The sequence below is a fragment of the Parasteatoda tepidariorum genome, chromosome 11 (genome assembly GCF_982258835.1).
Source record: "Parasteatoda tepidariorum strain Cologne lab strain chromosome 11, Ptep-v5.0, whole genome shotgun sequence".
NCBI lineage: Eukaryota > Metazoa > Arthropoda > Arachnida > Araneae > Theridiidae > Parasteatoda > Parasteatoda tepidariorum.
The window spans coordinates 17,433,169-17,461,092 of NC_141765.1; the positions used below are offsets into that span (position 1 = coordinate 17,433,169).

The window sequence follows — 27,924 nt, forward strand, 5'->3', positions numbered from 1 at the left end:
AGAGTACTTGATACTGAACCATGAGTTTTGTAACACTGATTTTTTTTGCTTTTTTTCATTATATTCAAGCAAGTTAATTTCATTATTTTTTCAACACTTTTAAAAATTGAGAACTCTTTTTTGTTTGTTTTATATTTTCTTGTTTTAACTAAAGTGAGGCGTGTTAACGGAGCAGTTCTAATAGACTTTATTCTTTTATCGTTCCTTTTTTCATGATGGTAAGACAGATAACTAGTAACATAGAAAACTATGATTTTCGAGGTTAAAGTTGTGTTTCAGAACAATTTATTTTTCTGTTTCTTTTTTGATTTTCTTTTATCACTGTTTTTATTATGACGGCATTTTTTAAGGAGCGTTTCTAATAACGTTATTCGTTCATGGTTACTTTTTCTAAAAATACAGCAATGAGGAAATGTTATAAATTAAGATTTTTAGCTTTAAATCCTTTGTTAAAAATTAAGAACGATTCTTTTTTGTTTTTATCTGGCTCTTTCTTTTTCAAGAAACTTATGATTTTATAGACATTTTAATGTAACTAAGAAATTAAGAGGGTTTCTATTAGACTTTAATCTTCACTTTTTCTTAAAAATACGGTAATTAAAAAACTGAAAGGCTTAGCTTTTGTACGTAATCTATGTTTTCTATAGACATTTTTATGATAGCACTGTAGTATTTCTGATAGACACTATCTCTTTTAATGTTTTATAGATATTTCTTTTCCCAGGAAATATTATTTTTAGCATTAAAGTTTTGTTTTAAAAATTAAGAAGTTTTTTTTTTTCTATATTTTTTTAAACTTCAGAACTTAAGTTTTTTTTTTATCTTAAATATTTCTAATTATCTTATTTATACATTTCTATTAACATTTTTTTCCCCTTCACTCTATATGAATAAATACAGCTAAGTTCTGATTATATTTCATTAATGACTAAACTTATTTCTATATAAAAATAATTATGAACGATTTTTTTGAAAAGAAAAATGTTGCTGAATTCGGTTTTATTATTCGGCCGAATTTTTGGTATTTTGCCAAATCACTATTCTAACATCCCTAATTTCTATTTGATTTTTTAAAATCTTGTTATTTTTAATACTATGAGGTGCATAAGAATTTCCAATAGGGCAGTGAGTTTTCAACACATCTGATACATGCCTATTCGTATCCTGCACTCTCTTGTCTATCATTTTTTGGGTAATTATCAACTACTGATTTCTACATAGTTATTAAAATCCCGTTTTTTATCTAATTTTTTTACAATAAACAAATTTCAAATAGCAAATTTTTATATGTTTGATTCGGTGTGATTCCAACTTAATTCACTTTTTACAACAGCCATTTTTGTTGCAATTACTATATGATTTTTAAAATCCTGTAATAAATTCGTCTACCATATTTCATTGACTCTATATTAAATTCACGTGAATCTTTACAAGTTCAATTTGTGCAAATTCTCTCGTAAATTCACTGTCCTGGCGATCGTTTTCTTAACAAGTCAGTGTTCTGGATTTGTTATTTGTGCTCGGAATTTTAAAATCCAGATTTTTTCTTTTAGTTAAAATATTATTAAAACAACATTTTTCTAATACAATATAACATACATTTGAGTAATCTTAAAAAAGGAAGGAAGAGTTTAACAGATTTCAACATGAAAAAGATATGAATCTCAACACGGAATGGCAGAAAACAGGACAAAAATACAGAACAGTTGGCAGCTATATGAAACAGTAACTTAAAGGAGGAAAAATTTCATCCTTGTAATAAGAAGTTTTCTATGGTAAAAAATTAATTATATAAAGTTGTTATAATTATCCTTTGGCTAAGACGTTTGAAATTTGGTTGATACTTTTGAGATTTGGCTGATTCATTGGCTAATAATTTGAAGTCCTTTGAGTGGACCCTGCTTCTGAAGGGCTTTAACCCAAATCAAGCCATAAACTTATGATGATCAGATGTAATTAGATCTAGAGGTTAGAATGTTAAAAATTGATAAAAGAAATTATAAAATTATTTTTCTTTTTCTAATTCAGATGTTTTAATAATTAGGAGATGACTTATACATTAAAAATTAAATGAGTGAATAGATAAACCTTTAATGTGCGAAAGAAGCTTATATGTTTTTCTGTTAGAATAGAATAGCATATTTATATTTGAAAGCAAGCTTAAATTTTAGTTTCTTGGATTTAAAGATTCCTTACAGAAAATTCATTGCCATACAACTTATCAAACATTTAATTAAAAAATAAATAGAACTAAGAAGTTGTGAGGCTGGTGTTAAATGACAAAAAGAGGCAGTGGCAATTACTGCAACTGCTACTCTTAACTTTATTTATCTTTGTATTTTTTTATTGCTCATTCTTTAATTTTTTTTTCTATCTTTAACATGATTTGCATTTTTAAATTTCTATTTTATCATTATAATCTTATCCTTCAATCATTGCCACCTTTTTCTAAAAGATATTTATAATTAAACTTTCCTTTGGAAATAATTCTTTTAGGGATTTGTTTTCTATTTTTGTTATTCCTCTACCCGTTTCATAGCAAATTGATAAGGTGTGTCAAAGACGAAATACTGCATCTGTTCTTTCCAGCAGCAAAATAAATAAATAAATAAAAAATCAAATATCTGCCTATAGTTAGAGGAGTTCCTTTTCATCAATAATTAAATCTACTTTACGGCCTCAATAATTTATGAGTTATTAATTTATTTATGGTTTATATTAAAGAATTATTAATTTATGGTTTTGATTTTGTAAAATTTAATGTCCTTACCAAATTAATTTATGTTTTTCATAATTATTGAAGTCACAATCTCTAAAACTTAAATGTTTTTGAAAATTTCAAAATATACTGAATATATATTAATAAAAATTTTCCTTAAAAAATAATAGTATTAATTACAGAAATAAGTCAATTTTTTGCCCACTGTTCAATTTTGACATTTGTATCAGTTTTTGCCTTTAAGTCGTTTTTATTTTTTCAGAAATTTTCAAATATATGTAAATTAAAAAAGTTCAGAAGAACCCAATAGTTTGATGATTTTTAATTAAACTATACACAATAAAAGTCTACAAATGTTACATCCGAAATGGTGGAATTGCCGTTAACTAAATATTTATAAACACTTGTCAAAGTGTTCATTTTGGTACTCTTGAGGGAAAATTTTCTCAATGGTACTTACTTCAAAATAATCATCAACAATCATTATTTAAGTAACTTCTAGGCAGTAAGTAGAATGCAAGAAATTAAAAAAATAAATAAATAAAACTTATAAAAAGAAACAAATTGAAAGGGTATACATAAAGCCACACCCAGCAGAACCATTACATATCTTTTCGGTTTAATTTTTATAAATTCAAAAACCTTTTGGTGCTTTGGCAATTGTAGTTGTTACATAATACTGACATGGAAATTTTCCTACTCTTTTGGAATTTACCTCAAATAAAAATATTTACTGTATACAAAGTCCATTTAATTTTTCTTTATCTGTAAAATTCAAAACTGCAAAACCTCCCCTTTTAACATCAGTTTATATTCATCTTTAAAGAGTAAATACATATTGTAAGGACTTTAGCAGAAGAATTTAGAAAGAATATCCACTTAGATATTAAAGAGCAAAAATTTTCATGATTCAATTTAAACATTTGACTCAGGTCACATGGCTACCAACCATTGTGTCAATTTTCATAATTTTTTTAAACCTTTTAGTTAAATAAAAACAAACATAACTGAAAATTTATATTTTGTAACAATATATTGTTTGCATCAGCAAAACAGGTGTGATTTTATGCAAATAAGTATACAGTTTATATACTCACGGTTCAGCTTCAATTGATTTTAATTTAGCTACATAATTAGAAGGTATGTAACCTTCCTTTTTAGTAGCTTTAGATCGGGCAAACCACCAGTCTCCTTGAGTGTCATTTAAAATTTCTAAATGTTCTCCTTTTTTAAAACTCAAATCTTCGTCTGTTCGAGCATCATAGTCATACAAGGCAACAAATACTTTGGCACTATGGCCTAGTAGATTGTCAGAATCAATCGGAACAGGTGGTAAGATTGGTCCACTCCTAGCTATTGCATCTGGATGTCTGATACTTGTAGGTTCATGAGACTGAACAGGCACAAGCATACTTATCTGTACTGGTCCGTTATCATTGTTTCTTTCAGACAAGTTCGGACCGCTCTGTTCTCCTTTTTTAACAGTTTTGTTGGTTCGGCTAAAACAATTTCCCATTTTTTTTTTTTTTTTATATTATAAAACAGAAACTGTTTCAAACTATTCAATGTAAGGAGTTTGTTGTGACGATTAGATTTATAAAAACAAAACAATACTCATAATTATCAACACAAACAATCAATCCGACACACAAACTCGTCTATTAGTTCAGTCTGAAGTGTAAAAGAATTGGACATTATTTTTTACATTATATTAGTTAACCTTAAAAGTTCATTAATTATTATAAATATCCCTATTAATTCGGACACGGAAAATTTTTTTTGTGGCAACAACATAAGATTTTTGTTGCCAGATCTGAAGCATCGATATATCTAAACACACCCACTAAAGAACTGTTCCCTTTGCGTATAATAAATTCGTGGATGCGAGTTCAGAGATGCAAATGAAAATCTGAAACCAATCGCAATTCACGCTCTCGTTTGCATCTCCTCAAATGCATGTTTGCGAATTTCTTACTTGCAGTGAAAAATTCATGCAAGTAAAAAAAGTGATACATTTCTGATCATCTTTCAAGTACTTTCTTCTCAGGTGTAAAAGTTAACAAAAATAGGTATCTGTAAACGTATTTATGAAATAGCGGGACAGAGCGGGACATTTTAATGTACTAGGTAGAAATTTATGCTTTCTTTTTATTTAAGTTAAGTGAATTATATTGTTTGTCAGTTTACAAATTTATATTGATATTTTTCATATTTAAGATCAGTTTTTTTTGTAATTTCTCATAAATAACGTGATGATATTTTTAAATGTTACTTTTGATTTCACGAATTACTTGATTATTAGTACAATATACTGCCTGCTAATTATTTCCAAAGAACAGAATTTATATTTTATTATTAATATTTTTTTGGTGGAAAATTGTGAAGAAAGTAATTTTCCTTATTCGCTTTTTCATTTTAAATTTTCAGAAATAGCGAAATTCTTCAAAAAGAAATCAAACGACTATTAGAAAAAGTTCTTATCAAAATTAATTGTTTGACAATAAACAAAAGAGGATTAATTCTCTCCAGAATGGCGCTTCATGCTTCGTTTTCTTAATTTCATTCTTTATCTTTCTCATTGAGATTAATACATAGTTCTACAAAATTCATAATAGATTAAATTAATGTTCTACAATGCTGAAGTAATTATACAAAAACACTGTATAACAACACTGAAATAATTAATATATACAAGGTAGAGTAATCTATGGTTTATTATTGCTATGTCTCTTATCTGATATAAAAATCTTTCTTGCACCTGTTAGATTTGATTTGATTCCCCCATTACCAAAAAAAAAAATCAAATTTTAAATTAAGCTCTTTTCTGGTTAAGTACTAAATTATGGAAAGCATAACGGAACTGAAACCACTTCAACAAGTACCACAGTTGATGCTTACAGGTGGCATTTTCGATTTAGAAAGTTCATTTTCTTTATTTAATCAGTCACTTTCAAATAATGTTTAGTTCCAAAGAAAAGATATAAACCATATTCTACAGGCTTCTGTTTAGAAGAAATTTGGGTCCGTTCACAAAATATCTTTCCATAAAAATGGACCCACAAAATAATTCATCTTTTAATCGGACCCTTCACAAATTTGTTTATCTTCATTATTGTTTTGTCAATCGAATAAACCAGGGATAGGCAAACTTTTTGGTTGCGGGCAAACAATCGAGAGAAAAAGTTTGGTGGGCCAATTAGAAACACTCTTAATAAACCAATTAAAAAAAAGTATATAGGTAAAAAAAGTACAAATTTTAATTTAAATATTTAATGAGATGAATGAAATTGCAATTTCATTTTTAAAAGTTCCTTATATTAAGATGTGCTTATTTTAAGGAATGACGCAAAATGCTTGTCTGTTAGTCTAGTTTTGAAAGGATTTTTTCTAAGGTTCATAGTTGAAAACACTTGTTCACATATATAAGATGTAGCAAACATAGCAATGATTTTCTGGGCATGAGATATTAAATTTTGGAAACTAGTTTTTGGTAATGATTTGTAAAACTCAAACTTTGGCTTATTTAGAAACAACTGCTTCGGATGCTTGTTATTGCAAGTCAATTAATTCAAGCTGCAAATCCGACCTTACTGTTTCACAATTTACGTTAAAAGTCAAGGTAATTCTGTTTGAATTGCACTGAAATCTGCGTTAAAATTCAAAATGGAGTTTTTTCAAGCCATCTTGATAATTCTTAATCTTTTCCTTATTTACTGAGGGTATTGACTTTAACCCCGAGAAATAACTCATTCTTAGCTAGCTGCCCAGCAAACAGTTTCAGCTTCAGTTTAAAAGCTTTGAGATGGGCCCAGATATCATTGATAAATTGATTTTTCCCTTGCATCTTAATATTCAAGTTGTTTATATGACGAAGAAGATCTGTGAGAAATGCAAAGTCTGAAAGCCATTCTGTATCTTCTAATATTTCACACTTTACTGAAGACTGTTTCTCATAGAAAAACGACACAATGTCGTCTTTCAGCAGTCAAACTCGCTCGAAAATACACCCGGCACTAAGCCATCTTACTTTCGTGTAATACAGTACATCAGAATATTCAGATTGCACGGACTGAAGAAAATATCGGAATTGCCTGCGATTTTGTATGCCCACAAAATCGAATAGTATTAACAAGATTTACTACTGCTTCAAGCATAGGTTTCATATTTAATACCGATTTACACAGAGCATCTTCGTGTATAACGTAATGTAGAAAACTAACATTATTCCCGGTATAGTTCTGATTAAAGAGTCCAACAAATACAGATTATCTTTTTTTTCTATCATATTTTGTACCCCATCAGTCGAAATATTACATATTTTTGTTATGCCCACTTTCAAAGTTAAAAATCCTTCCTGAAACTCACGAAAAATATTACATCTCGTGGTAGTTCCCTTTAAAGAATGCATGCGCGCCAGTTATTCCATAATTTCAAAGTTCTCATCAACACCTCTTATAATTAATACTAAGCAGTATCAATTATATCAGTGCTTTCATCCATTGCTATTGCGCAAAATTTAAATTGTGCAATTTTTGATATCAAGATTGTGACGTAAAATTTTTATAGATGACTTCGATTCTAGAAGTCACTGTTTTTCGCAACAAGCTTACAGCCTCAAAATTATTGTTCATGTCTGGACATAAATCATCACAAACTTGGAGCACACACTGTTTAACAAACTCCCCACCCCATCACCAAGAGATTTATTATTTTTAGCAATATTATATGCTACTATGTAACTTGCATGCATAACTGCTTCTTGGACACTGTTCATCATGAAAATATTTTGTCGGCCTGCAGACATTGCTTCGTAGTTGGCATTCTTGTGCTTGGCTGTAAAATGTCGGTTAGGGTTGTATTCATTAAGATCAGCTACAGCTTTATTGCAGATAAGACATACTGGTTTATCTTTTACAACTGTAAAAAAACGTTTCCAAGTCCATTCATCATTGAACGCATGGTACTCTGAATCAACTTAGTGTTTTTTGGTAGCTATTTTAGGGTCAACAATTTTTTCAAATAACTCAAAAAAGCACTGGCCATTTTATGCATTTAATAATTTTACTATTATTTACAATGATGTTATATGTGTGCAATATTTCCATACGCAATAAATAATGTTAGAACTCACGCTGACAGAAAAATCCGCTCATTGTAGCCTAAAATGCGCAGTCTGCCACGTGTGAAGTACAATTCACCTATATTAAATTCCATATGTCCTCGAGAAAGACAAGTGCTCATTGGAGCCAATGTACGGCTATTCTGTAAAGAGCTTTTGCTTTCAACATTTTACCAATTGAAGTTGTCTGTGCTAACTATTTCCATCAATTTATGTTTTGTAGAAGAAAAATAGAGAAAGTAAAAAGGTCATCAGTACTTTGTTAAAAAAGAAAAAGCAAAAATAGCTTTAAACAAAGTGGGCAAGAAAATGGATGTACAGTACAGAACCCGTTATCCGGAAATCAGAAAACCGGAAAGCCAAAAAACCGGAACGAAATTCGATAAATTTTCCCGCCATTTTTTTAAAAAAAAATGTTTTTTTCCTCATAAGATTTTAGGATTTTTCTTTCTTTTTGAAAGATGTTTACCTTACCATCGTTTTGGAAATAATCATTAGTGTATTACTTCATCGTTTTCTCTTCTTTTTAAGATTATTTCCAAATATATTTTTTTTACTTGGGTTTACAATAAAGAAACGGCTTTTTGTGGCGATTCAGAAAACCGGAAAAATCAATTATCCGGAATAGCGATGGTCCCGATCGTTCCGGATAATCGGTTCCCTACTGTATGATGTATATTGTTTATATTTGCCACTGATCGGCTAGTTAAAATTCTGTCCGCGGGCTGAATAAAGCCGTAGTTTGCCCATCCCTGGGATAATTCCTTCCCGAAGGGGGGGAACGGTTCGAAACGAACTAAGTTTCCTTAAGTTTAAATTCCAAATGTAGTATTCTAGGAAAATATTTCTACTTTTGCAAACATCGTGTGCACATTCTTATTGATATTAAATGAAATTTTTTTTTGAAATAAATAATTGATCAATTTATAATTATAATAAATAAAATTAATTAATAGAATGTTATCTAAATAAAAATTAATTTCTGGCAATTTTTTAAATAAAATATTATAAATTTAAGAATTATTTAAATGTGCTTAATGCATAACACATTAAAAGTGATACATAACTAAGTTGTGTTTTTAAAATGTTTTTAAAATATATCATGTTATTTAATATATGTAAGTGTTATTTAAAATATTTCAATTGTAATTATTAAAAATGTGAGTGATTTTGTTACCGCTATTCATCTAAAATGAATATTCTCTGTTGAGCAGTATAGGCTAAATACCAAATATTCGTATGTTGCATCTCTAATTTATTAGCAGAAATTGTTGAGCAGAGTTTTGTATCTATTTACAATTTAAAAACTTCCTGAAAAGAGTTTTAGCAATTTTTGCAATAACAGGACCCTATTTGCTCAAATTCGCAGAGGCAGGATCCTGGTTGAAAGAATGTGACTTAACTCTTTATTTTATATTCACAAATTATGAGTAGTTTTTTTTTTGACAATTTTACAAAAACTGAACCTTTCACAAAATGTCTGGACAGACCCCTGTTCTATAATACTTCAATATTTATTCATACTGTTTAAGGACTGAAATAATTATGAATAATTTACATTGGATGATGTTTTGAGACTGCACAATTTTCGATTGAATATCAAATAGTTTTATAGTTTCTGAGAAACTGTCATTATCAGTCTCCTTATCCCTCTTTGTAAATCCTTTTCTCATACTATATAAGTTCTAGGAGTATGGTTAGTCCAACAATGCATCATTCGAACTCTAGTATCGAATTTGATTGCTTTTGTAAGATGAATTGTTAAGATTGGAGTTTTCCCTTTAATTTGTTCAAAAATAAGGGTGTGTCTGCTTGTAATGTTTAAGGTTATATTGTTCTTTAGTAATCTGGAATATCAGGTAGCCAGAAAGTCTGCTTGTATTGTTCTTTTTAGTAATCTAGAAATATCAGGTAACCAGAAGAATATCCGTCACTAGGATCTGAATAGTTGGAACCTTACTATATAATTAAATATTACTAACAATTTTTTTATTATTTTAGAAATTCGAATTAATAAGTAACAGTAAAAGGAAACAGTCTGTTAATGTTACTACTTAAAGTTTTCAAAACATTTTAAGAACATCATTTGACACAATATTAGTTGGTATAGATAATAATTTTAGAAAATTATTATTTGAGTTTTTGACATTGCTGGGGTACTCTCAAGATTGAATAAACATCCCCTTCAAATTTAAAAAATCTTTCTATTTTCAAAAACTACAAAAATATATATATAAAATTTGTATTTAAATGATAAATTTTTAGCTATATCTGAACTATCTCTTACTGTTAGGAATATTTTGTACAACAATATTTTCAAAAGACAAAATTGACTTTCTGTAAAAAAAATTAACATTAATGAGGGGGAAATAAAACACTGAAAAATTATAGCCTCTTTAAGATCACAATGCAAAACTGACAAAAGTTCTGCTTTTGTGTTCTTTTTAACCTCAGAATCACTCACACCATATAAAGGAGATCAGCAAGCAAGTTTCTGTCTTGAGTAAAAAATAGTAGTCACCACCCAAAAATCTGAGGCTGGCCCTAGAATTGAATATCAAATCCATTGCTCCTCTCTGGCTTGCTGATTTCTTTGGTCAGTTCGTGTTGTCAGCTTCGTTTGGTTTTGATTTCTAATAAAAGAAAAATGAATGATCATTGTGATGCATCATATTTGGATGAAATAAATTATCTTATTTAATATAAATAAGGCTAAATACTTTTTTTTAATTTTCATTCATAATTTATATGATTACATTTGATCAAATAAAATGGGAAATTCCTCCCCTTTCTCTCTCCTTTTTTTTTTTTTTTTTTTGAAATAAGAAAAAAAAAAATATCTTTTCATGACATGAAAAAATTACTTTTTCTTTGTACTATTATATCAGATGATGCATAAATTAAAAGAAGAAATATTTTTTAAAAATAGAAATGAAGGATTAAAAGTTACCACAAATACATAGTGTAAACAATCTCTTTATAAATACTCAGTAAAATTTTAAATCAATATTACTTTTTTTTAATCAAGCTGATTTATGTCAACATACTCTGCATAAAATGGCATAAAAAGTTTATTCATAGTAACTTATAAGCTTTTTATTTTAATTCTTGAAATTGTTACCTGCAACTTTAAATCTTTGTAATAAGCTATATGAAATGCCTTGAAAATTTTGACTCATAATTTGAAACAATTTCGTTGTCACTGGCCTAGTTCTTGGCTACACTTGAAAAGTACTCGTTTAGTTAATATGATTGATTTAAGCCGTGATGGCGCTGGGGATAATTCACTCATTTCCCAATAAGGTGACCCGGGTTCAAATCCAAAAAATGGCTGGTCGATACGAATTTGGCACTTGTCACACTATGACCAAAGTGCTGGCGTAAAATATCCTCAGTTGTAGATGGAATCGTGGGTTAGAGTGCCCTTGCCAACAGACTAACTGTAAGAGGTTTTCGTGTTTGCCTCCAAGTAATGCAAATGCGGGTTAGTTCCATTAAAAAGTCCTTCACAAAGGCAAATTTCTCTCAATACTTGATCCAGAAATTCTGTTGTCTTTTGGATTGGGTTCTAAATTACAAGGCTAAAGAGTTGACATTGATTGTCAAAAAACTCAAATTGTGTCGGATGTTTAACGATGATTTTAAGAAATAAAGTATGATTGGTTTCCTAAACTTTATATATTTTTTCCTCCCACAGTAATCACAATGAGTGAAAAAAAGGAAATTCCTCCTAAAGTTTTTCAAGAAATGGTGAAGGTAATTTTGAACATATTTATTTTTATTTGATAATAATCATCGTAAACGCTGGGAAAATGTCATGGCTACACCTAATAGCTTCTCTATTTTTTGTAGTCAGTAAGTCTTTTCTTGAACTTTTCTGTCCTTCAAGAATTTTTATCTGTTCACACTATAATACATAGCCTACATACACATAAATTTATTATCACTTATATATTTACAAGAACAAGACCTAGGCAGAATTAATCCTATTAAAAACATTATGAATAAATTTTTCACAAGATAAGGACCATTCCCAAAAAAATCTGCCCGAACTCTGATTTTTGTATTTTTCTATGAAATCGTGAAAAAATTATTTCCTTTTTAAAAAGAAGTGAGGTTTGAGCCTAAATGGTCAAATATGTAGAGCCTAAAGCTTGCAACATTTGACTATAGATAAGGAATCATCATATTATTTGTATAAAAATAAGTCTTATTTTTAAAAATAAAATTAATTATAAATGGATTTTTTTTTCAATTTCAAGAAAACAGGACCCTTTACAAAAAGTCTGGAATAACCCCCATTTATGCCACATGGACAAAAACTTTATTTCTTGTCTAAATATGAAATATGCATTTGTGAAGAAAAATTACTCTAGAATTTAAATTTCTGTGATGGGTCTAAAAATGGATATAATTTCTTTATGTCCATTTTGGTCTAAGCAAAACAAATGCCAACCTTTATTCTTAAAATGCACTTAATAAATTCAACAAAATTGAGCTTGATGCTTTTTGAACTATTTATTCCAAACATTTAAATGTTATGTTTTTTAAACATCATAAATAAGAAAAAATTTATTTTTCAAGTGAAAGTACTTACAATTTAAGAGAGAAGGATCCTGTATCTATAGTCAAATTTTAAAATTCTCTACTTATGATATTGAACCATTTAGGTTTGAAAACACCTTTTTTTATTATTAATTTAAAGACTTGAATACATGATTTAACTTCAGAAAAAAATTATATATGTTATTTCCTTTTCAAATAGAAACTTTTTAATAAATAATAATTTGTGAAATACAAAAAATTTTAGAGTCTGCAACAAGAATTTAATTTCTGAAATTCTCAATACCTCCTAAATAATAATAAAAACTGAAAACAAATAGCGTTTTCTCCTAGTTTTAACATTTAACCTGTGATATTTATTTAAAAAAAAACATTTATGAGATAAGTGGAATAGCACCTTCTCATTAAATAATCAAGAAAATTGTCATTTCTCCTTTTTAATTCTTATATTATATTGTGGTTGTTATCACATTTTTTTACTGTTTTCTGACCGACACAATATGACAAGAGGCACTTTAACTTGACTGTATTCTTTTTTATGGTAGGAACATTTGCCCAATCTGGATTGACTGTTCCGACTAGCTTGGACTACTGGTATTCCACTATGCATAAATTTGCAATCTGCTCTAACCTAATCCTCTCATTTGAAAAGCTGAACTTGTCAAGAATGCATTGTACTCAGATGGGTATAATAAAAAAGCAAGGTATAACTACCCATAATGGTTATTGAAAATTTAAATAAATTCTTGATAGATCTATCAAGATGTATCTATACAACTAGTTTCAGTGAAGTAAAGAAAATTTTTAAGGAATTGATTTGTTACTTGTCTGTCGGAATTTTGTTGAAATTTTTTTTGCATTGCTATGCATTTTTGATAAAGTTTCATTAACTCACATTTCTGATAAAGTTCACAAAAGTAATTATAAAAATAGATTTTTAAAATTAAAAATATTGCAACTAAGTATTGTTTTTCTCTGGCCACTAAAGTATGTGATTTTCATGATCATAAATAAATACTGTTCAACTTAAACTAAAACCTCCTAACTTAACTAACATTTGCTAACTTTTAAAAAAAATAATCTATGTTTGTACATCAAACATTTGTCCTACCGCCAGATTTAAGAATAGGTCATTTTTAAGCTTACAAAATTCAAATACACTCAAATGCACATTTCATAATTCTGTCATTTAATTATTATTTATTTGAACCTAAATAAAATTTGTGACCAGCTTCCAATTTCAATACTATCATGGTTCTTAAGTCTGTTTGTTTTTATTTTAGAGAAGGTCTAGTGATACAAGAATGATGTTTACTTCTTTCTCACCTACGAGTAGCATTTCTCAATCCACACCCACATCTGGTAAAAAAAGACCCATTTGTGATGATAATTTCAGGGTTTCTAAACTTAAAACACCTAGTTGCTCTGATTCATTGGAAAAAGACACCATCTATACAAAAGAAATGATTGAAAAATGTGATAATAAAGAAGAACTGCTGAAAATGTATGGAAATTTAAAGAGAAACAACCTGGAGCTAGAGAAAAAGCTGCAGAAATTGCAACTAGTCAAAAAGCATCATTCTAAAGTAAGTTATCTATGCTTTATATTTTTACACATTATTAATATTGAAGTACTTTGTGGAAGAAGGTTCTAAGCAACATTTTTGAAAAAAATTTAGATTTATGTAGAGAAATTCTTGTTTTAATATTATTATCTAACAGTACAGCATTATAATTTATTTTGCTCAGTCTTGATAATTTACTTTGCTCAGGATGAAAGGACTAAGTGAGAGTTATAAAATATTTTTGGTTCAGTTCATTTTTAAGCTATAATTGTCTCCCATTTTTGGAACCTCTGATTAAGATTGCTTTTTTCTTTGTATGTTATATGTTATTTCTATGAATATCTTTTGCATTTTGATTTTTCTTAGCAAATATTTTAAATACTATGCATAGTTAAAATTTTTACTTAGTTTGTACTGTAATTCTTATTTATTAAACGGTTAAAATTCACTATGAAGAAATGTCAAATGAAGGAACAGAGAAAACTATTTATACATGCTAGGGAATTTATAGGTTTGGTAGTTGTCTTCATCTTCCTGATAAAAAAATATTTTATCCTTATTTGTCCTGGTTTTTAGCTTTTTATCTTTTATTCCTAGTTCTTGTGTGTGTTCAGAACACCTCATTTTCTATGGATATACTAATTAAATACATGGTTCAGACATATAGCCTTACCAGCTGAATTCATAGCTTTTACCTTTTTGGAAATTCTGTCATTTTATGAAAAGGAAACTCTATTAACAATTTTACATTATCAAATTTTAATGATGATGAATTCAGGAGTCGTATGCGTTATTTATTGTTTTCAGCAGAGACAGTAAAAAATCTTGTCAATTGTGTTATAGATTTATTTCTCTTTCATGGATTTTAAAATATATATAGGTAAAATGGAATATTTAATATTTTTTTTCAATGCAAAATTATATAAAATTTTTGCATGTATTTATTTTAAACTATTATAAGTTATTTAGTATTGATAAAATTATACTAGTAACTGTTACAACTTTCTGTTCTAAACAAAGTAATTCTGAAATTAAAAATCGTATATTTTATTATTCTTTCGCTTAACATTTGCTTTTTTTTACAATTAAGCAGAGCAAATTATACTTTTTAGCTTGCTGTTATCAAGGTCAAGAAAATAATTTTAAAGTAGTTTATTTAGGAAGTTCCCAAAATGGGAAACTTGGTGTTATCAGGAAATCCGACAATAACTGCTGAAAACATAGTTGGAAAGTCACTGTCATATCAGAATAATATCACATTAAAACTATTAAGATTTTTATAGTATGTGGAAATCAGATATCAATAACCACCAAAAAAGCTCTTTAAAGCTACATAAATTTACTGTGGAATATGTGCAATTTGAGCATGTTTGAAAGTAATGACTTGAATGCATGATTTAAAATTTCCAACTTATTATTTTTTTCTTTTCGAGAAAGAAAAAAAAAATTCAAATTATTTTCATCATATTCATGTGTTAGTAAACTACATGTTGTGCACTCCTAAACTAAATTATTAAAAAATATTATTAAAATTCTATAATATGCCTGAAAAGTATGAAAGTACCAACATAAATAATCTAAAAGATTGACAAAATGTTTCTCTCACCAGTTTTATAATAATCTACAAAAATTAATAGTTTGTAATGTATTATGTTCATATAATTAAGAAGAATAGCATAGAAAATATTTTCATGCGGAAAATTTCTGTGTTACCTCATTTTGTTTATTTTTATTATTGTTATTGAAAAAGGTAAATTTAACTGAATTCAAACAGTTAAATAACTACAATTATTATTTCAAAAGAATTTTTACAAAACACAAGACAATTAAGTTTAAAATAATTTGTAATATTTTATTTCAATAACTGTAAAAGTTTACCGTAAAACTACCTCACAAAATGTATTAACAAAAGAAAAAAAATAATGATTAAGGTAATTTTGGTAATCCTTGAAATTAATTGATGAATAAAAAATTGAATTGAAAATTGATGAATAAAAAATTGAAATATATTTCATCAAAAATACATGAAGAAAGGTATTCCTAATAATTTAAGTACACCCTAATTTCTACTTGGGCAATTCCACAGTAAGTAAGATGTTATGGAAGGGACATTTTGGTCTTTATCTTATTATTTTATAAAAATTACTTTTTAAGCTTTTTTCCATGTTCTTTTTAGTAGGTTCAATACATACATACAGTCAATTTGAAATATCATGAGGCAGTGGTATCATTATCACATCTGTGTAGAGGTACTTTATTTGCTCGCAGAAGCTTGTAGCATAAGGACGTTTTGAAACATTGTAACTTAGTCCAATCCTTGTTTTCTTAATTTCTTTGTTAACCAATCGTTACTATGGCCAGTCTTCATCATCTTGACAACGCCACAAGATGACGAATAGTTGGAATACTCGAGACAGACCAATCATAGGTTACCTGTTGTAGACACCTCAGGATTTAGAGAAATGTGGTGTCCACTTGGAAATAGTTAATAAAGACAGGAACAGTAGTCTGCTAGACCTGGTCAAGGCCGCAAAAGAGCAACAACGCTGGCTCAAGACTGATTAGAGGCTTCAAAGATCACTATGGTCTGGTGGTCTAGGTAAGCATCATGACATGTGGTCATATTGACTATCATGTGTTCGATCGAGGTACTTTGACAGGTGCGTGGTACCGGGACACGAGATTCTTGATCCTATGTGACACTTTTCCGCAGAGCATATGGACTAAATTTCACTTTTATGATGATAATAACCATCCATACAGGGCTCAGTTTGTGAATGAATACCTCCGATCGGAGGATCCTCCTTCTGTGGCAAAGAACGCAATAGCTCAGTGCCAGTAATAAATTGATCCAGGATTTAATTCAACTTGAGGAAATAAATTCTAATTCAAAAATTATTTAAACAGAAATATTTTGTGATTGCAAATTCTTATTTTATTAGGAACTTGAGTCTTGCTTTTTGTCACACGTGCAAAGAATATACAGTGACTTTCATTTTATATTTATTTTACTAGTTTTAGCATGCACAATCGAGAAAGAAAAAAAAATAAATAAGAAAAAAAATTTAAATATATATATATATATATATATATATATATATATATATATATATATATATATATATATATATATATATATATATATATATATATACACAGTGAAACCTCCTTCCATGAATAAGCCCTTATGTATGGTCTCCGCAATGCGGACACTCCCTTAACAGGACGTGGACAGTCATTTTTGCTCTGAAACGTTATTTTCTACCTCTTCAAACCGGACACTACTTTTTCTAAATTTTAAAAAAATAAATTTTACAAGAAAAAAATGCCACTCTCCACCATTTTTTGAAACATGTAAATTTTTTGCCTTATATATAACTAAGAACATTAAGCTATTTCAGTTCTAAAGACTATCATTCTCCTGTCACCTTTCTTTATCTTTTTGATTTCATCTTTGGCTAGAAAGAAAGGAGAATGATTCAGCTCATGTAAAATATTTCGAACGTCGGCATCTTTTGATCTTTTTATCTGGACTACACAGTTGTGACCCCACATCAATTCCTCTTCCCCACTGAAATTTCCTTTCTACTTCTAATCAGTTTGTACCCTGCACTCATCCCATCTGGGTTAAAAGAATAGAATAGAAATCTTAGTCATGGAGGTATTCATATAAATCAAACACTTATTCAAACTCTTGACAAATGATTGATTGTGAATACAAATCCGTAAACCTGGTTTCTTACAGGTAAGCATTGTCTTGTTCCTTTTTCTATGCATTACTGGAGGTTTACATTCAGGGAGGTATTACGTTTCTTATCAAGTGATGGGGGAATAATCATATTGATTGAAACCGAGTGTGGTCGTGACGTAGAAATATAAGTGTCCATTCCGTATCATATGACTGATTTGAATATCTGTGTAATTATGAAAAACATTTTCATTTCTTTGTAACTACATCTGTTGAAAGTGTATTTGAGATAAAACTTTTGAAAGATCTTCATTCTTGAGAAAGTCTTCTTGTTCAACTATGCCTCCCAAAATTTTAACTTTGAAGGAAAGAATTGAACTTTTAGAGTATCAAAAAAGCAATGTCTGAAAATTGGCCAAACACTTTAAAATTGGAAAGACTCAGGCAGCAGACATCATTAAAAATAGAGAAAAACTTATGAAACTTTGGTGCGAAAATGGAAATAAGAACCAAATTAGAATATCTTTGGAAAACGGACCTGGATTTAAAATTGATAGATGCGTTTTCAAACGGTTTTCTCAAGTTAGAAGCAAGAAATATCCAGTATTTGGACCAATGTTACAGGAAAAGGCTAGAGAGACAGCTGAGAAATTGGGAATAAAGGATTTTAAAGCCTCTAATGGATAGTAAGAAAAGTTCAGAAAGAGGCATATGATTTCTTTTAAATCAATAAGTGGAGACTCTTCTGTGGATGCTGACATGGTTAAAGAATGGTTGGAGAAGCTGCCTTCCTTATTGAGGGACTATGCACCCGATGACGTATTAAATGCTGATGAAACTGGTCTTTTTTTTTGGGCATTACCGGAAAAAACTTTGTGTTTAAAAGGTGAAAAGTGTGAAGGAGGTAAAATGTCAAAAGAAAGATTGACAATTTTACTTTTCACAAGTATGACCGGAGAACAAGAGCCTGTTGATTATAGGGAAATCAAATAAGCCCAGGTGTTTTAAAGGAATGGATTTATTTAGGCTTGGAATACAATGGAAAGCAAATCAACGAGCATGGATGACCCAGGATTTAATGACTGAGTGGTTGCTTGAACTTGATAGAAAAATGGGCCGCAAAGACAGGAAAGTTATTCTTTTTCTTGATAATGCAGCGTCTCTTCCCAACATTAATCTAAAGAATGTAAAAAATGCATTCTTTCCTCCAAATGTAACATCTGTTTGCCAGCCACTTGATCAAGGTGTTATTAAAAACTTCAAAGTATTTTATCGGCAACTAATTTTAAATCACTTGATTACGAGCTTAGATGGGCCAAATAAAGAAAACATAAAAATTTATGTTTTACTATCTTTGTAGATAATAGCAGCCTGGAATAAAGTAAAAAGCTCAACCAGTTTAAACTGTTTCACTAAGGCAGGCTTCAAAAAAGATACATCAGAATGCAATATCCTTACAGATGTCGTGGATGACACAAATTCTGATGATTCCTTTTCTGAATTAACAAATTTGATTCGCATGACTGGAGAAAGTGTTGTCAACGGTAATGATTTTGTAAACATGATGAAAATATTGAATGTCAAAAGAATGATTTAAATATGGTCGAAATTGTTGAAATATTAACAAATATTGATGCCGAGAGTGAAAATGAAGACACTGATACTCAACTACTTTCAGAATACGAACCAAAAGTGAAAACTTTAAGTGATGCTCAAACTTGTATTGAGGAACTGAGACAGTTTTATTTATTGAAAAATGATGAAATTGGTGTAACGATGCTAAATAATTTAAAAATGTACCATGAAGATATGGTGAGTCGCAGTCACTTAAAACAAACTTCTATCACATCTTTCTTTTCAACTGGATAATAGTATAACAAAGGCGTGCATTAGATTTCTTAATCTTCTCTTTTTGTATCATAAGTATTATAATTTTGTTATGTTTAAATAAATGTCAATGTGAATAGTTCTTATATATTATTTAATTATTTCTAAATCATAGCAATTATTCTAAAAACAATTTATGGCTTGAGTATTCTTTATTAATGTATATCCTTCGCCTAAACGGACAATTTTTTTGGTCCCGAGAGTGTCCGCTTAACAGAGGTTTCACTGTATATACAGTCGTCCCCACTTAATCGCCCCTTGGATATTTGAATACCCGCTTATACGAATAAAATTTAATGGAACCAAATCATTTTATATTAAACTAATGTTAAACTTTCCCGTTTAAATGGTTATTTGTTGTTTTTTGCCCCCTCTTAATTGCATAAAGAAGTGGTACTGAAATGAAAAAAAATTGTTTATTTTTGAGAAATGTTTCACCTGCTAAAATGGAATTTACTTTTTTCAGTTAAGATAATGATACAAGGTGGTCATTTCAATAGGGATTTCATATTCATTAGTAGGTGTTTGAGATGAGGTTGAAAAATTAATCAAATCTCGCTGCCAGTTATACATTGAAGTAAACGAAGGGGGTTTTACCGCTCTTTGACTTACTTCACTCACACATCATTTAGTATGTAAAAAAGGGATAGAGTTATTTGTTTTTAGGTCAAGACTTGTGGTCCCCTCTTGATGTACTATTAGTTTTGATAAGAAAAAGTTTTAAAAACCTAATATAGTAGTGAAAAGAGTGTCTTTCTCTTAAGTAGAATAATTGCTTAATCCAGTGAATAATTTTGAGTTGGTTGCAAGTTGAGTGCGAAAAAGAATGATTTAAATTAATCGGAAAAAAAAAACAATGACTCTTTTAAACAATAAATTTTATTAAAAATCCCCAACTAAAATAGAGCATTAATTAGGAATTTCACAAGATTAGAAGGTTTTAAAAAAAAATATTGAATGCGTTTGAAAGGAATACGCACAAGTCATGAAAATTTTAGTAGAAACTTAAAGGGAATATCTCATTTTGATAAATTGACGAATTAAATGGGCGGAAAAAAAAAACAATTCAAAACAAAACGTCTTCTGTTATAGAATTTTTCGGATGGGATCAAATAATATTTTAGTTCCTACATGATACTTTTCACTAACGTTGATTTATTTTTATGCAACTTTAAATGACATTTTTTTATGATTCTAAGGCAGAAAGGTTTAATTATAATTATTTATTGATCATAAAACTGAGTTTATTTAATCAAAACGCTGTATTATGCATTAAATACCATTAAAAATTAAAATTTCGCAAAAATTTAGAATTTAAGATGGAATATTGCACTCCCCATTTAATTGAATAACCCGCTTAGTTGCATAGATTTGACTGGAACCGATGATATTCCTTTAAGCGGGGTTGACAGTGTGTGTGTGTATATACAGGGTTCCCACGGTCCTTGAGAGTCCTTGAAAGTCCTTGAATTTTTTTGGTGCTAAATTTAGGTCCTTGAAAGTGCTTGAAAAACGTCTTAGGTCCTTGAAAAACTTGATAGGTCCTTGAATTTGTCCAATACTGCCGGCGGCCCTTTTTATAAAACACCTGCGGATCTTTCTCGTTCTTTCTGTTTTGTTCCCGAGCTCTCTCACATGGTTTTTAACGCCACCGTTTCTAACCGGGCCTAGCGTCTTGGTGTCTGCCAAGCGCGCGGAGCACAGCAGACAATCAATGCATTTGAGGAGAGACTCCACTTCATCTTCTGTCGCATATGCTTAGATCTTCTTTTTTCTTATCAAAACTGGAATACTCTCGAATTTCGTAGCAATATGTACCTTCTAGTTTTCAATAAATTTGCCGTTTTACCATCTGCACTTGTCCTTACGTTTGCGTCATTTCAAAACTTTATTGTAAAGCGTATTCGCAAAGGCACGGCTTCGTATTTGTGTTATGTAGTTTAGACTAGTTATGCCTGGGAAGTGCTATTTTAATCCCTAATGGATGGATAATCAAGCTTATAAAGAATGGATTTTATCGATGCCCGAAAAGAAGTTCAGAGCCAACTGCCGATTATGCATGAAGGAGATCAATGTCGCAAAAATGTAAGAATCTGCTCTGATATCACACATGAAAGAAAGGTAAAACAAAAAAGCAGTCTCATGCCCTGAGTTCTCTTTTTCCAAAGACATCAACATCTAATTCATCTGGTGTAAATACTCCTTCAACATCGTGTGCCCCAAGTGAAACAGAAACTTTAGTGGCCGAGGTAACATTGTCTTCTAATCTGGTCAAAAGGAATGTGCTTGATGCTGAAATTCTCTGGAGTCTGAAGTGCATCACTAGTAATTATTCATGTAACTCCTGTGAAGGGATTAGTAAATTGTTCTCCAAAATGTTTGCTGATAGCTGTATAGCGAGACAATTTTTTGTAGTGCCACAAAGTGAGCCTATTTGGGCTCCTTTGGATTGGCACTATACTTCAAAGGGATTCTTATAAATGAGCTGAAGAATGTTGATTGCTGCACTGTACTCTTTGATGAGACGTTAAATCAGTCTCTACAATCTAAGCAGATGGACATTATGGTAAGGAATTGATAATAAAGTTTGCACTAAGTATCTTACCTCCCAATTTATGGGTCATGGAACTGCAGAAAATATTTTGTCCTCTTTTTACAAATGCATGGATGATGGTTAAAAGCTCTCTAAAATACTTCAATTATCCATGGATGGACCCTATGTCAATTGGAAATTCTATTAGAAGCTTCAGTGTGAATTAAAAGAGAAATATTCCCATCAGGTCATATTCATTGGCAGTTATGGATTACACATAACGAATAATGCTTTTAAGCATGGTGAAAATGGGATATGTTCCTTCTAATTTTTATCTTCAGAAAGAATTGTTGCTGCATAACATTTAGAGAAGGTTGTGTAAATTATGGATAAATAATTTCAGAAACGATGTTTAATAGAGGAGAGGAGGGGGTTATGGAATAGTCATGGAATATGGAATACCTAAGATTTAGCTCTGCCTTTCATGCAGCCTTCACATGGAAATACACAGGATTAAAGGATTTCAGCATTAACACCTCATTACCATTAGTTATACATTGTGCTGAAAATGATTTTGTGAATTAATATGTAAAACCAGTAGGGTTGTTTTTAAAAATATATAAATTTTAGTCCTTAATACATATACTCTCTTCTCTCTATATAGGCAAAGCATTTAGGTATTATATTTGAAATTAATTATTGCCACAACAAGCATTGTTGCTTCTAGTAAAATAGAAGAGAATAATTTTTAAAATTGGTCTTAGATTAAGGTCCTTGAAAATTTTGTTGAGGTCCTTGAAAAGTCCTGGAAAGTCCTTGAATTTCAATCTCATTATAGAGTGGGAACCCTGATATATATATATAATAATTTTTAAAAACTATACCTAATTATCAATTTTCACAGAATGAGATGCTATTTCAATGGTTTGAAGGGCACATCTCATGCATTATAAATACATTAGTGCTGATGATTAATTAGGTTATAAAATAATTCAAATGTAATGCTTTTTATTTTATTTTAGATTGTGCCTGAAAATTTGATTTCGTTGACTGAAAAATGGTTAACTACTGCACAGTCTGCACTTGTGAAATTGTATGAAGAGTTACCTGAACCTAAACCCAATGATCTTCTATGCCTTATGAATAATTTGCGAATCGATCCTGCAATTGTAAAATATGATCCTGATCATCCAACATTTTCTCTTGCAGATTAGTTTTCATTATCAATCATTAATTTTTGTTTATTTGGTCACTAGTCTTTTTTTTCTGTAGTACTTATTTTCTTTACATTCTGTCAGCACTTTTTCTTATGAAAAATGTGCATTCTGGAAATTCTTTTTCACTTAATCACCAATAAAGTGATAGTATGAGGAAGAATTGCTTTATTTTGTTTAAAATGGAAATATTTTATAAATTGTTTGCTTTGCCTTTTCTCTTTTTGTAAATGTTTATGACTGTTCATTTCATTTTGTGCTACTGTAAATCTTTATTACTTTTTTAATATACATTATTATCGCACAATTGTTTTCTTTATTGTAAGGAGTTAAAACTAGTGAGGTTGTGTAATGATTGATTTAATTATTTTGCATTATTAACATATCAAATATTTATTTTCATTTTACTGCTAGTTATTTTTGTGATGTTCTAATGATGGTTCTTTATATTCTGTGTGTACATTTTTTTAATGGAAAGAGTTTCTTATAAAATATTTTGATAATCATCAAGAATGTGATAGCTTAATATTGTAAAAAATAGAAATATTTTATTATTAGTTATTATAAATTGTTACAGACATTAAAACTAGTTGTTCCAGTAAGCATTATTCTTAAGAGTTATTTTTCGAAATTATTAGTACTACTGTCATTAGCATAATTACTTTATTTAGTTTAGTTTCTTGAAACTAGATCTCTCCCAAGAGTAATTTAATGTAAAATTTTTTTTATTGATTTATGTTTGGCGAAAAAAATTGTAAAAAAGTTATGGTTTTTGCTGTTAGAATAGAAAGAATGGTTTACTCTTACCATTGTCTGTAAATATATGAGAGGTCTGTGAAACTGATAAAAATTTAATTATAAACTGATAAAAAATTTTCAAGGTTATATTGAATAGAAAGGCAATAAAAAAAAATTAAGCTAGTGTTTTATACTTAAAGCTTTTCTCAAAATTTTTCAGAATGATTGGTTTTTTAAATATCTGGATAAATTATCTGGATTAGATCTGGTAGATTATATTTAACACCATTTAGGCAATAAACTCAATATAAATTTAAAATATTTTGGTTTTATAGTTATTACTAAATATTTTTGAATGTTGATTTCTTCTAATTTATTGTAAGCAGTGTATGATTGATCAGATAAACTTTTTGAATTTCATTGCCTTACATGCAAGTACTTTGTCTTCCATAATATTATGTGTATGTTAATGAAATAAAATCTAATAAAAAATTTCAAACTTTTTTCCCCTATTTAAAACTTTTAGTAACATTATTTCTCCAAAGTGAATCCAATTTTAAGACAAAAGATTTAATTTTTATCTCTTAATTAGCAATGGGAATCATGTGAATGATTTATTATCGAAGCAAGTTATTATATCATCCCCTAAAAGGGGAGTCACAGGTTTACTTATATAAATATGTATGTATATACAGTGCCCACACTAAGCATTTGCTACCTCGCCAATTGATAAAATCGTAAATTTGGCAAATAAAGTTGTGTTTTGGTGAATGATTTTTTCCACTGGAAAGAAAAATCTATATTTAACTTGAATCTCAAATGAATTTTTCTAAACAAATCAGTATTTTTAATTTGATTACAAGAATTTTCGGTAGATGTGCCGCATAACCAGTTAGAATGGGTTCCTATTAATATAAGCCTGAAACAAACTACCTTAAAGTTGTTTTCTATTGGAAAAATATTAATCATAAAAAATGTTAAGATTTGCATTTGGCGAAGACTCTCGAAAATCGGCAAATACTTTTGATGTTTGGTTAATTTACTGGCTAATGATTTGAAATCCTTAACACAGAACTTGTATATATATAAATTTACTGTTTTACATTCTTAAAATTAAGAAAACCATGGCCAAAGACTTCAAATTTATAATCAATTTTTCAAGAAGTTGGTGTTGATTCCAAATTCAAAAAGGAATTTATGAAAATGTGATTTTCCTGGATTTCTAAAGATAATTTTTAACATTCTATTTATTTCATTTTATTTGTTAACCATAATTTTTCTAATAGGAATTTTTATTTACAAACTTAGTTGTGATTGAAAATAGTGGGAAATGTAATACAATCTTGATAATTTCTTGATTTGTTTTTAAAAATGTCCCAATTATTTTGGTGGAAAGGGTATATAAGACCTAAATGGCGTGCAGAATATATTATAATGGTTAATAACTTTTGGACATAAATTTCAATAAATTATATTTTAAAATTAGCAAGAAGTTATATATTAGGTTCCATTGATTTAAAAAAAAGAAAAGAAAAAACAATTTAAGCACTTGTACTTTATATGTTTTGACCAATATTTTTTTTAAAAACACTGCTGTTTTTTTAATTTTATGTGCTTCAAAATAAAATTGGCCATCATTTCATTTTAAAGAAAGGAAAAAAAATTGCCTTAGTTACGATTAGTTATTGATTTCCAACATTGATATTGTCAAAAATCTCCCCATGTACTTAAAAATCAAAGAAATTTTAGTTAAAAAAAAATTCTTAGAAATATTAAGCGAGAAGGTAACTTATCAAAATTATTTTTACAAACTTCAACTTGCTTTTGAAAATATCCTATCTTTTTAACATTAATAGGATTGCATTGAAAAAAATTCATTGTTCAAAGAAAAACATTTGTTAAGTGGCGAAGAGAAAAAATCCAACACTTTTTTTAATGATTATATAACTAATAAATACATTTATAATATATTATGACTAATAAAATGTGTAGGCAAAGCAAATCTTTTTGTTTGTACATTCTTCCAAGCTATTTATAATTTATTGCCATTTTATTTAAATATCAAGTAACAAGACTTAGTGATGAAACTATGTATTTAAATTTTTGTACTAGATCAATTGTGGAGTAAAAGGGTTGTCTAAAAGCTTATGAGCCACAATTTTAAAAGATTGCATTATAAATTTATATTTATAAAAAAAACAGTTCTTAAAATATGAATGATAAGTTTGCCAGATATATTTTGTAGGAAAAAAAATAATGTCATAAAACTGACCACCCATAAGCCTTTAGTTAGTTATTAAGATTTTGGCTTTACACTATAAACCATATGCAGATAAATTTTATTTACACAGAATTCCCATGGGTCTGCGATAACAAAAAACCTGCAATTTTCAGGAAATTTGTTTTTGGTACTAAAAGTCAGTGAGAATTTTATTTTTTAGAAATATTTTGAAAATTCCTACAATATAACTGAAAAATAACCAATTTTTTAATTGATAGTAACTGAATTTAGTTATTGAGGTTCAAGATCAGTCTGAAACAATTTTTTTAAATGAAAATTTGCAGTCAGGGTGCATAGCCAAATTATTCAACAAAAAATAAGCACTTTTCAAGCACTCAAAAAATATTTTTAAGCACTTAAAAAAAATATAATTAGGCAGGGTTGGAAAGTTTTTGACAATTGACAGTTTTATCTTGTTTTAACCAACTTTTGGCATTGTTTTAGACAATTGTCAAAAAATCATGTAAAACAAATGGCGTTTTCATACACTACGGATTGACAATATGCCGAAATAGATTGGGGTTGAATTAATTGTGAAAACATTGAATAGAACAATGTGAACTGTGTCTTTTTACATCATTCGAAGGTAGAATCAACATATTAAAGGAAAAATCTCATTTTGAAAAAGGATAAATTAAGCACTTTTTAAAAACACCCAATGAAAAAAGCACCTTAAGGGCTTTTAAAAAATGAAAATAAGTACTTTTTAAAAAAGCTACGCACCCTGGCAGTGTATATATTAATTAAATATGGTTTCAAATTGCATTTAAGCATCTAGAAAAGTCTGGGAATTTCATTTTGGCAATTCAGTAGGAACCTTTAACATGATGTACTTAGAAAAGAAAATGTATGAAAATTCAAAATAAGATTCCATGTTTTTACAAATATTTAGAGGGGAATAACTAGTTTAAGAACAAGGTATTTAATTTTAGATATTTTTTTACTGTTTATATTTCAGCCCATTTTTTAAAAGATATGCGATCCTTTACGTTAGAAGTTTTTTTTTTTTTGTAAGAAAGTTAAAGAAATATATATTTGTTCTAGTCATACGTTCCAAAATTGGATGCTAAGGTAGGGCATTTGGACGTATTAGAACATCAGTAACAACTTCCAAAAAATCTTATTAACACTAGAAAGATTTATTAACTGCTGTACACCTAAAAAGTCTGAAACCTTCCAAGCATTCAACAATTCATTTTAGTGCAGATCTAAAAATATAGTAAAAAATAATTTATTTAAGATATAGTATAGGCTTGACCATTAGAATGCCATTGGATTTTCTTTAATAATTTGGATAATGTAAACATCTGTCTTAATGGAACATTGTGACTTTTTTCAATTATGCATACATTTTCATTGTTCAGATAAATTAGTTTCTATTTTATAAATGATAATAATTATAGATATAAAATATTATTTTTCAATTAATGGAACTGAAAACTTACTCACTGATCTGATTTATTTTAATTTTTTAGTTTTCATAACACTACACTTCTTTTTAAACATATTAGCTGTAGTACAGGCTTGTGTACCATGTATGATTTCTTTTATGTTACTTTGCATTCTCTTCCCTTTTTCAGAATTCTTTTTGAGAGGATGTCATATCTGCTTCTCCAC

The 27,924-nt window shown here is 28.8% G+C and overlaps 2 protein-coding genes across 7 annotated transcripts in view; one reads left to right on the forward strand and one right to left on the reverse strand.

Moving 5' to 3' along the window:
* LOC107451028 (tyrosine-protein kinase Src42A) overlaps window positions 1–4,587 on the reverse strand; it is a 26,247-nt gene extending 21,660 nt beyond the window's left edge. The window contains exon 1 of the mRNA XM_016066995.5: window positions 3,817–4,587. Within this exon, the coding sequence (XP_015922481.1) occupies window positions 3,817–4,235 (419 nt within the window). The 5' untranslated portion in view covers window positions 4,236–4,587. The remainder of the gene's footprint in view (window positions 1–3,816) is intronic.
* On the forward strand, window positions 4,543–24,538 carry LOC107451034 (uncharacterized). 6 transcript variants are annotated; one of them, XM_043041102.3, is made up of 5 exons: window positions 4,543–4,846; window positions 11,536–11,594; window positions 12,947–13,105; window positions 13,685–13,987; window positions 23,097–24,538. In XM_043041102.3, the coding sequence occupies exons 4-5, from the start codon at window positions 13,706–13,708 to the stop codon at window positions 23,286–23,288; spliced, it is 474 nt and encodes a 157-aa protein (XP_042897036.1). In that variant the 5' UTR covers window positions 4,543–4,846; window positions 11,536–11,594; window positions 12,947–13,105; window positions 13,685–13,705; the 3' UTR covers window positions 23,289–24,538. The 6 variants fall into 6 exon arrangements, with proteins under 6 accessions (XP_042897036.1, XP_015922489.2, XP_015922488.2 ...); XM_071187243.2 differs by having other exon boundaries at window positions 4,827–5,414; XM_016067002.4 differs by lacking the exon at window positions 11,536–11,594 and having other exon boundaries at window positions 4,733–4,846.
* The last annotated feature ends 3,386 nt before the right edge of the window (window positions 24,539–27,924 follow it).

What these genes read in the sequence shown, in the direction of transcription:
- LOC107451034 (XM_016067000.4), top strand. Translation starts at nt 11,544, where the DNA reads ATGAGTGAAAAAAAGGAAATTCCTCCTAAAGTTTTTCAAGAAATGGTG. An exon ending in TTTTTCAAGAAATGGTGAAG is followed by an intron (nt 11,595 to 13,684) that starts GTAATTTTGAAC and finishes TTTTTATTTTAG; the next exon opens with AGAAGGTCTAGTGATACAAG. An exon ending in TCAAAAAGCATCATTCTAAA is followed by an intron (nt 13,988 to 23,096) that starts GTAAGTTATCTA and finishes ATTTTATTTTAG; the next exon opens with ATTGTGCCTGAAAATTTGAT.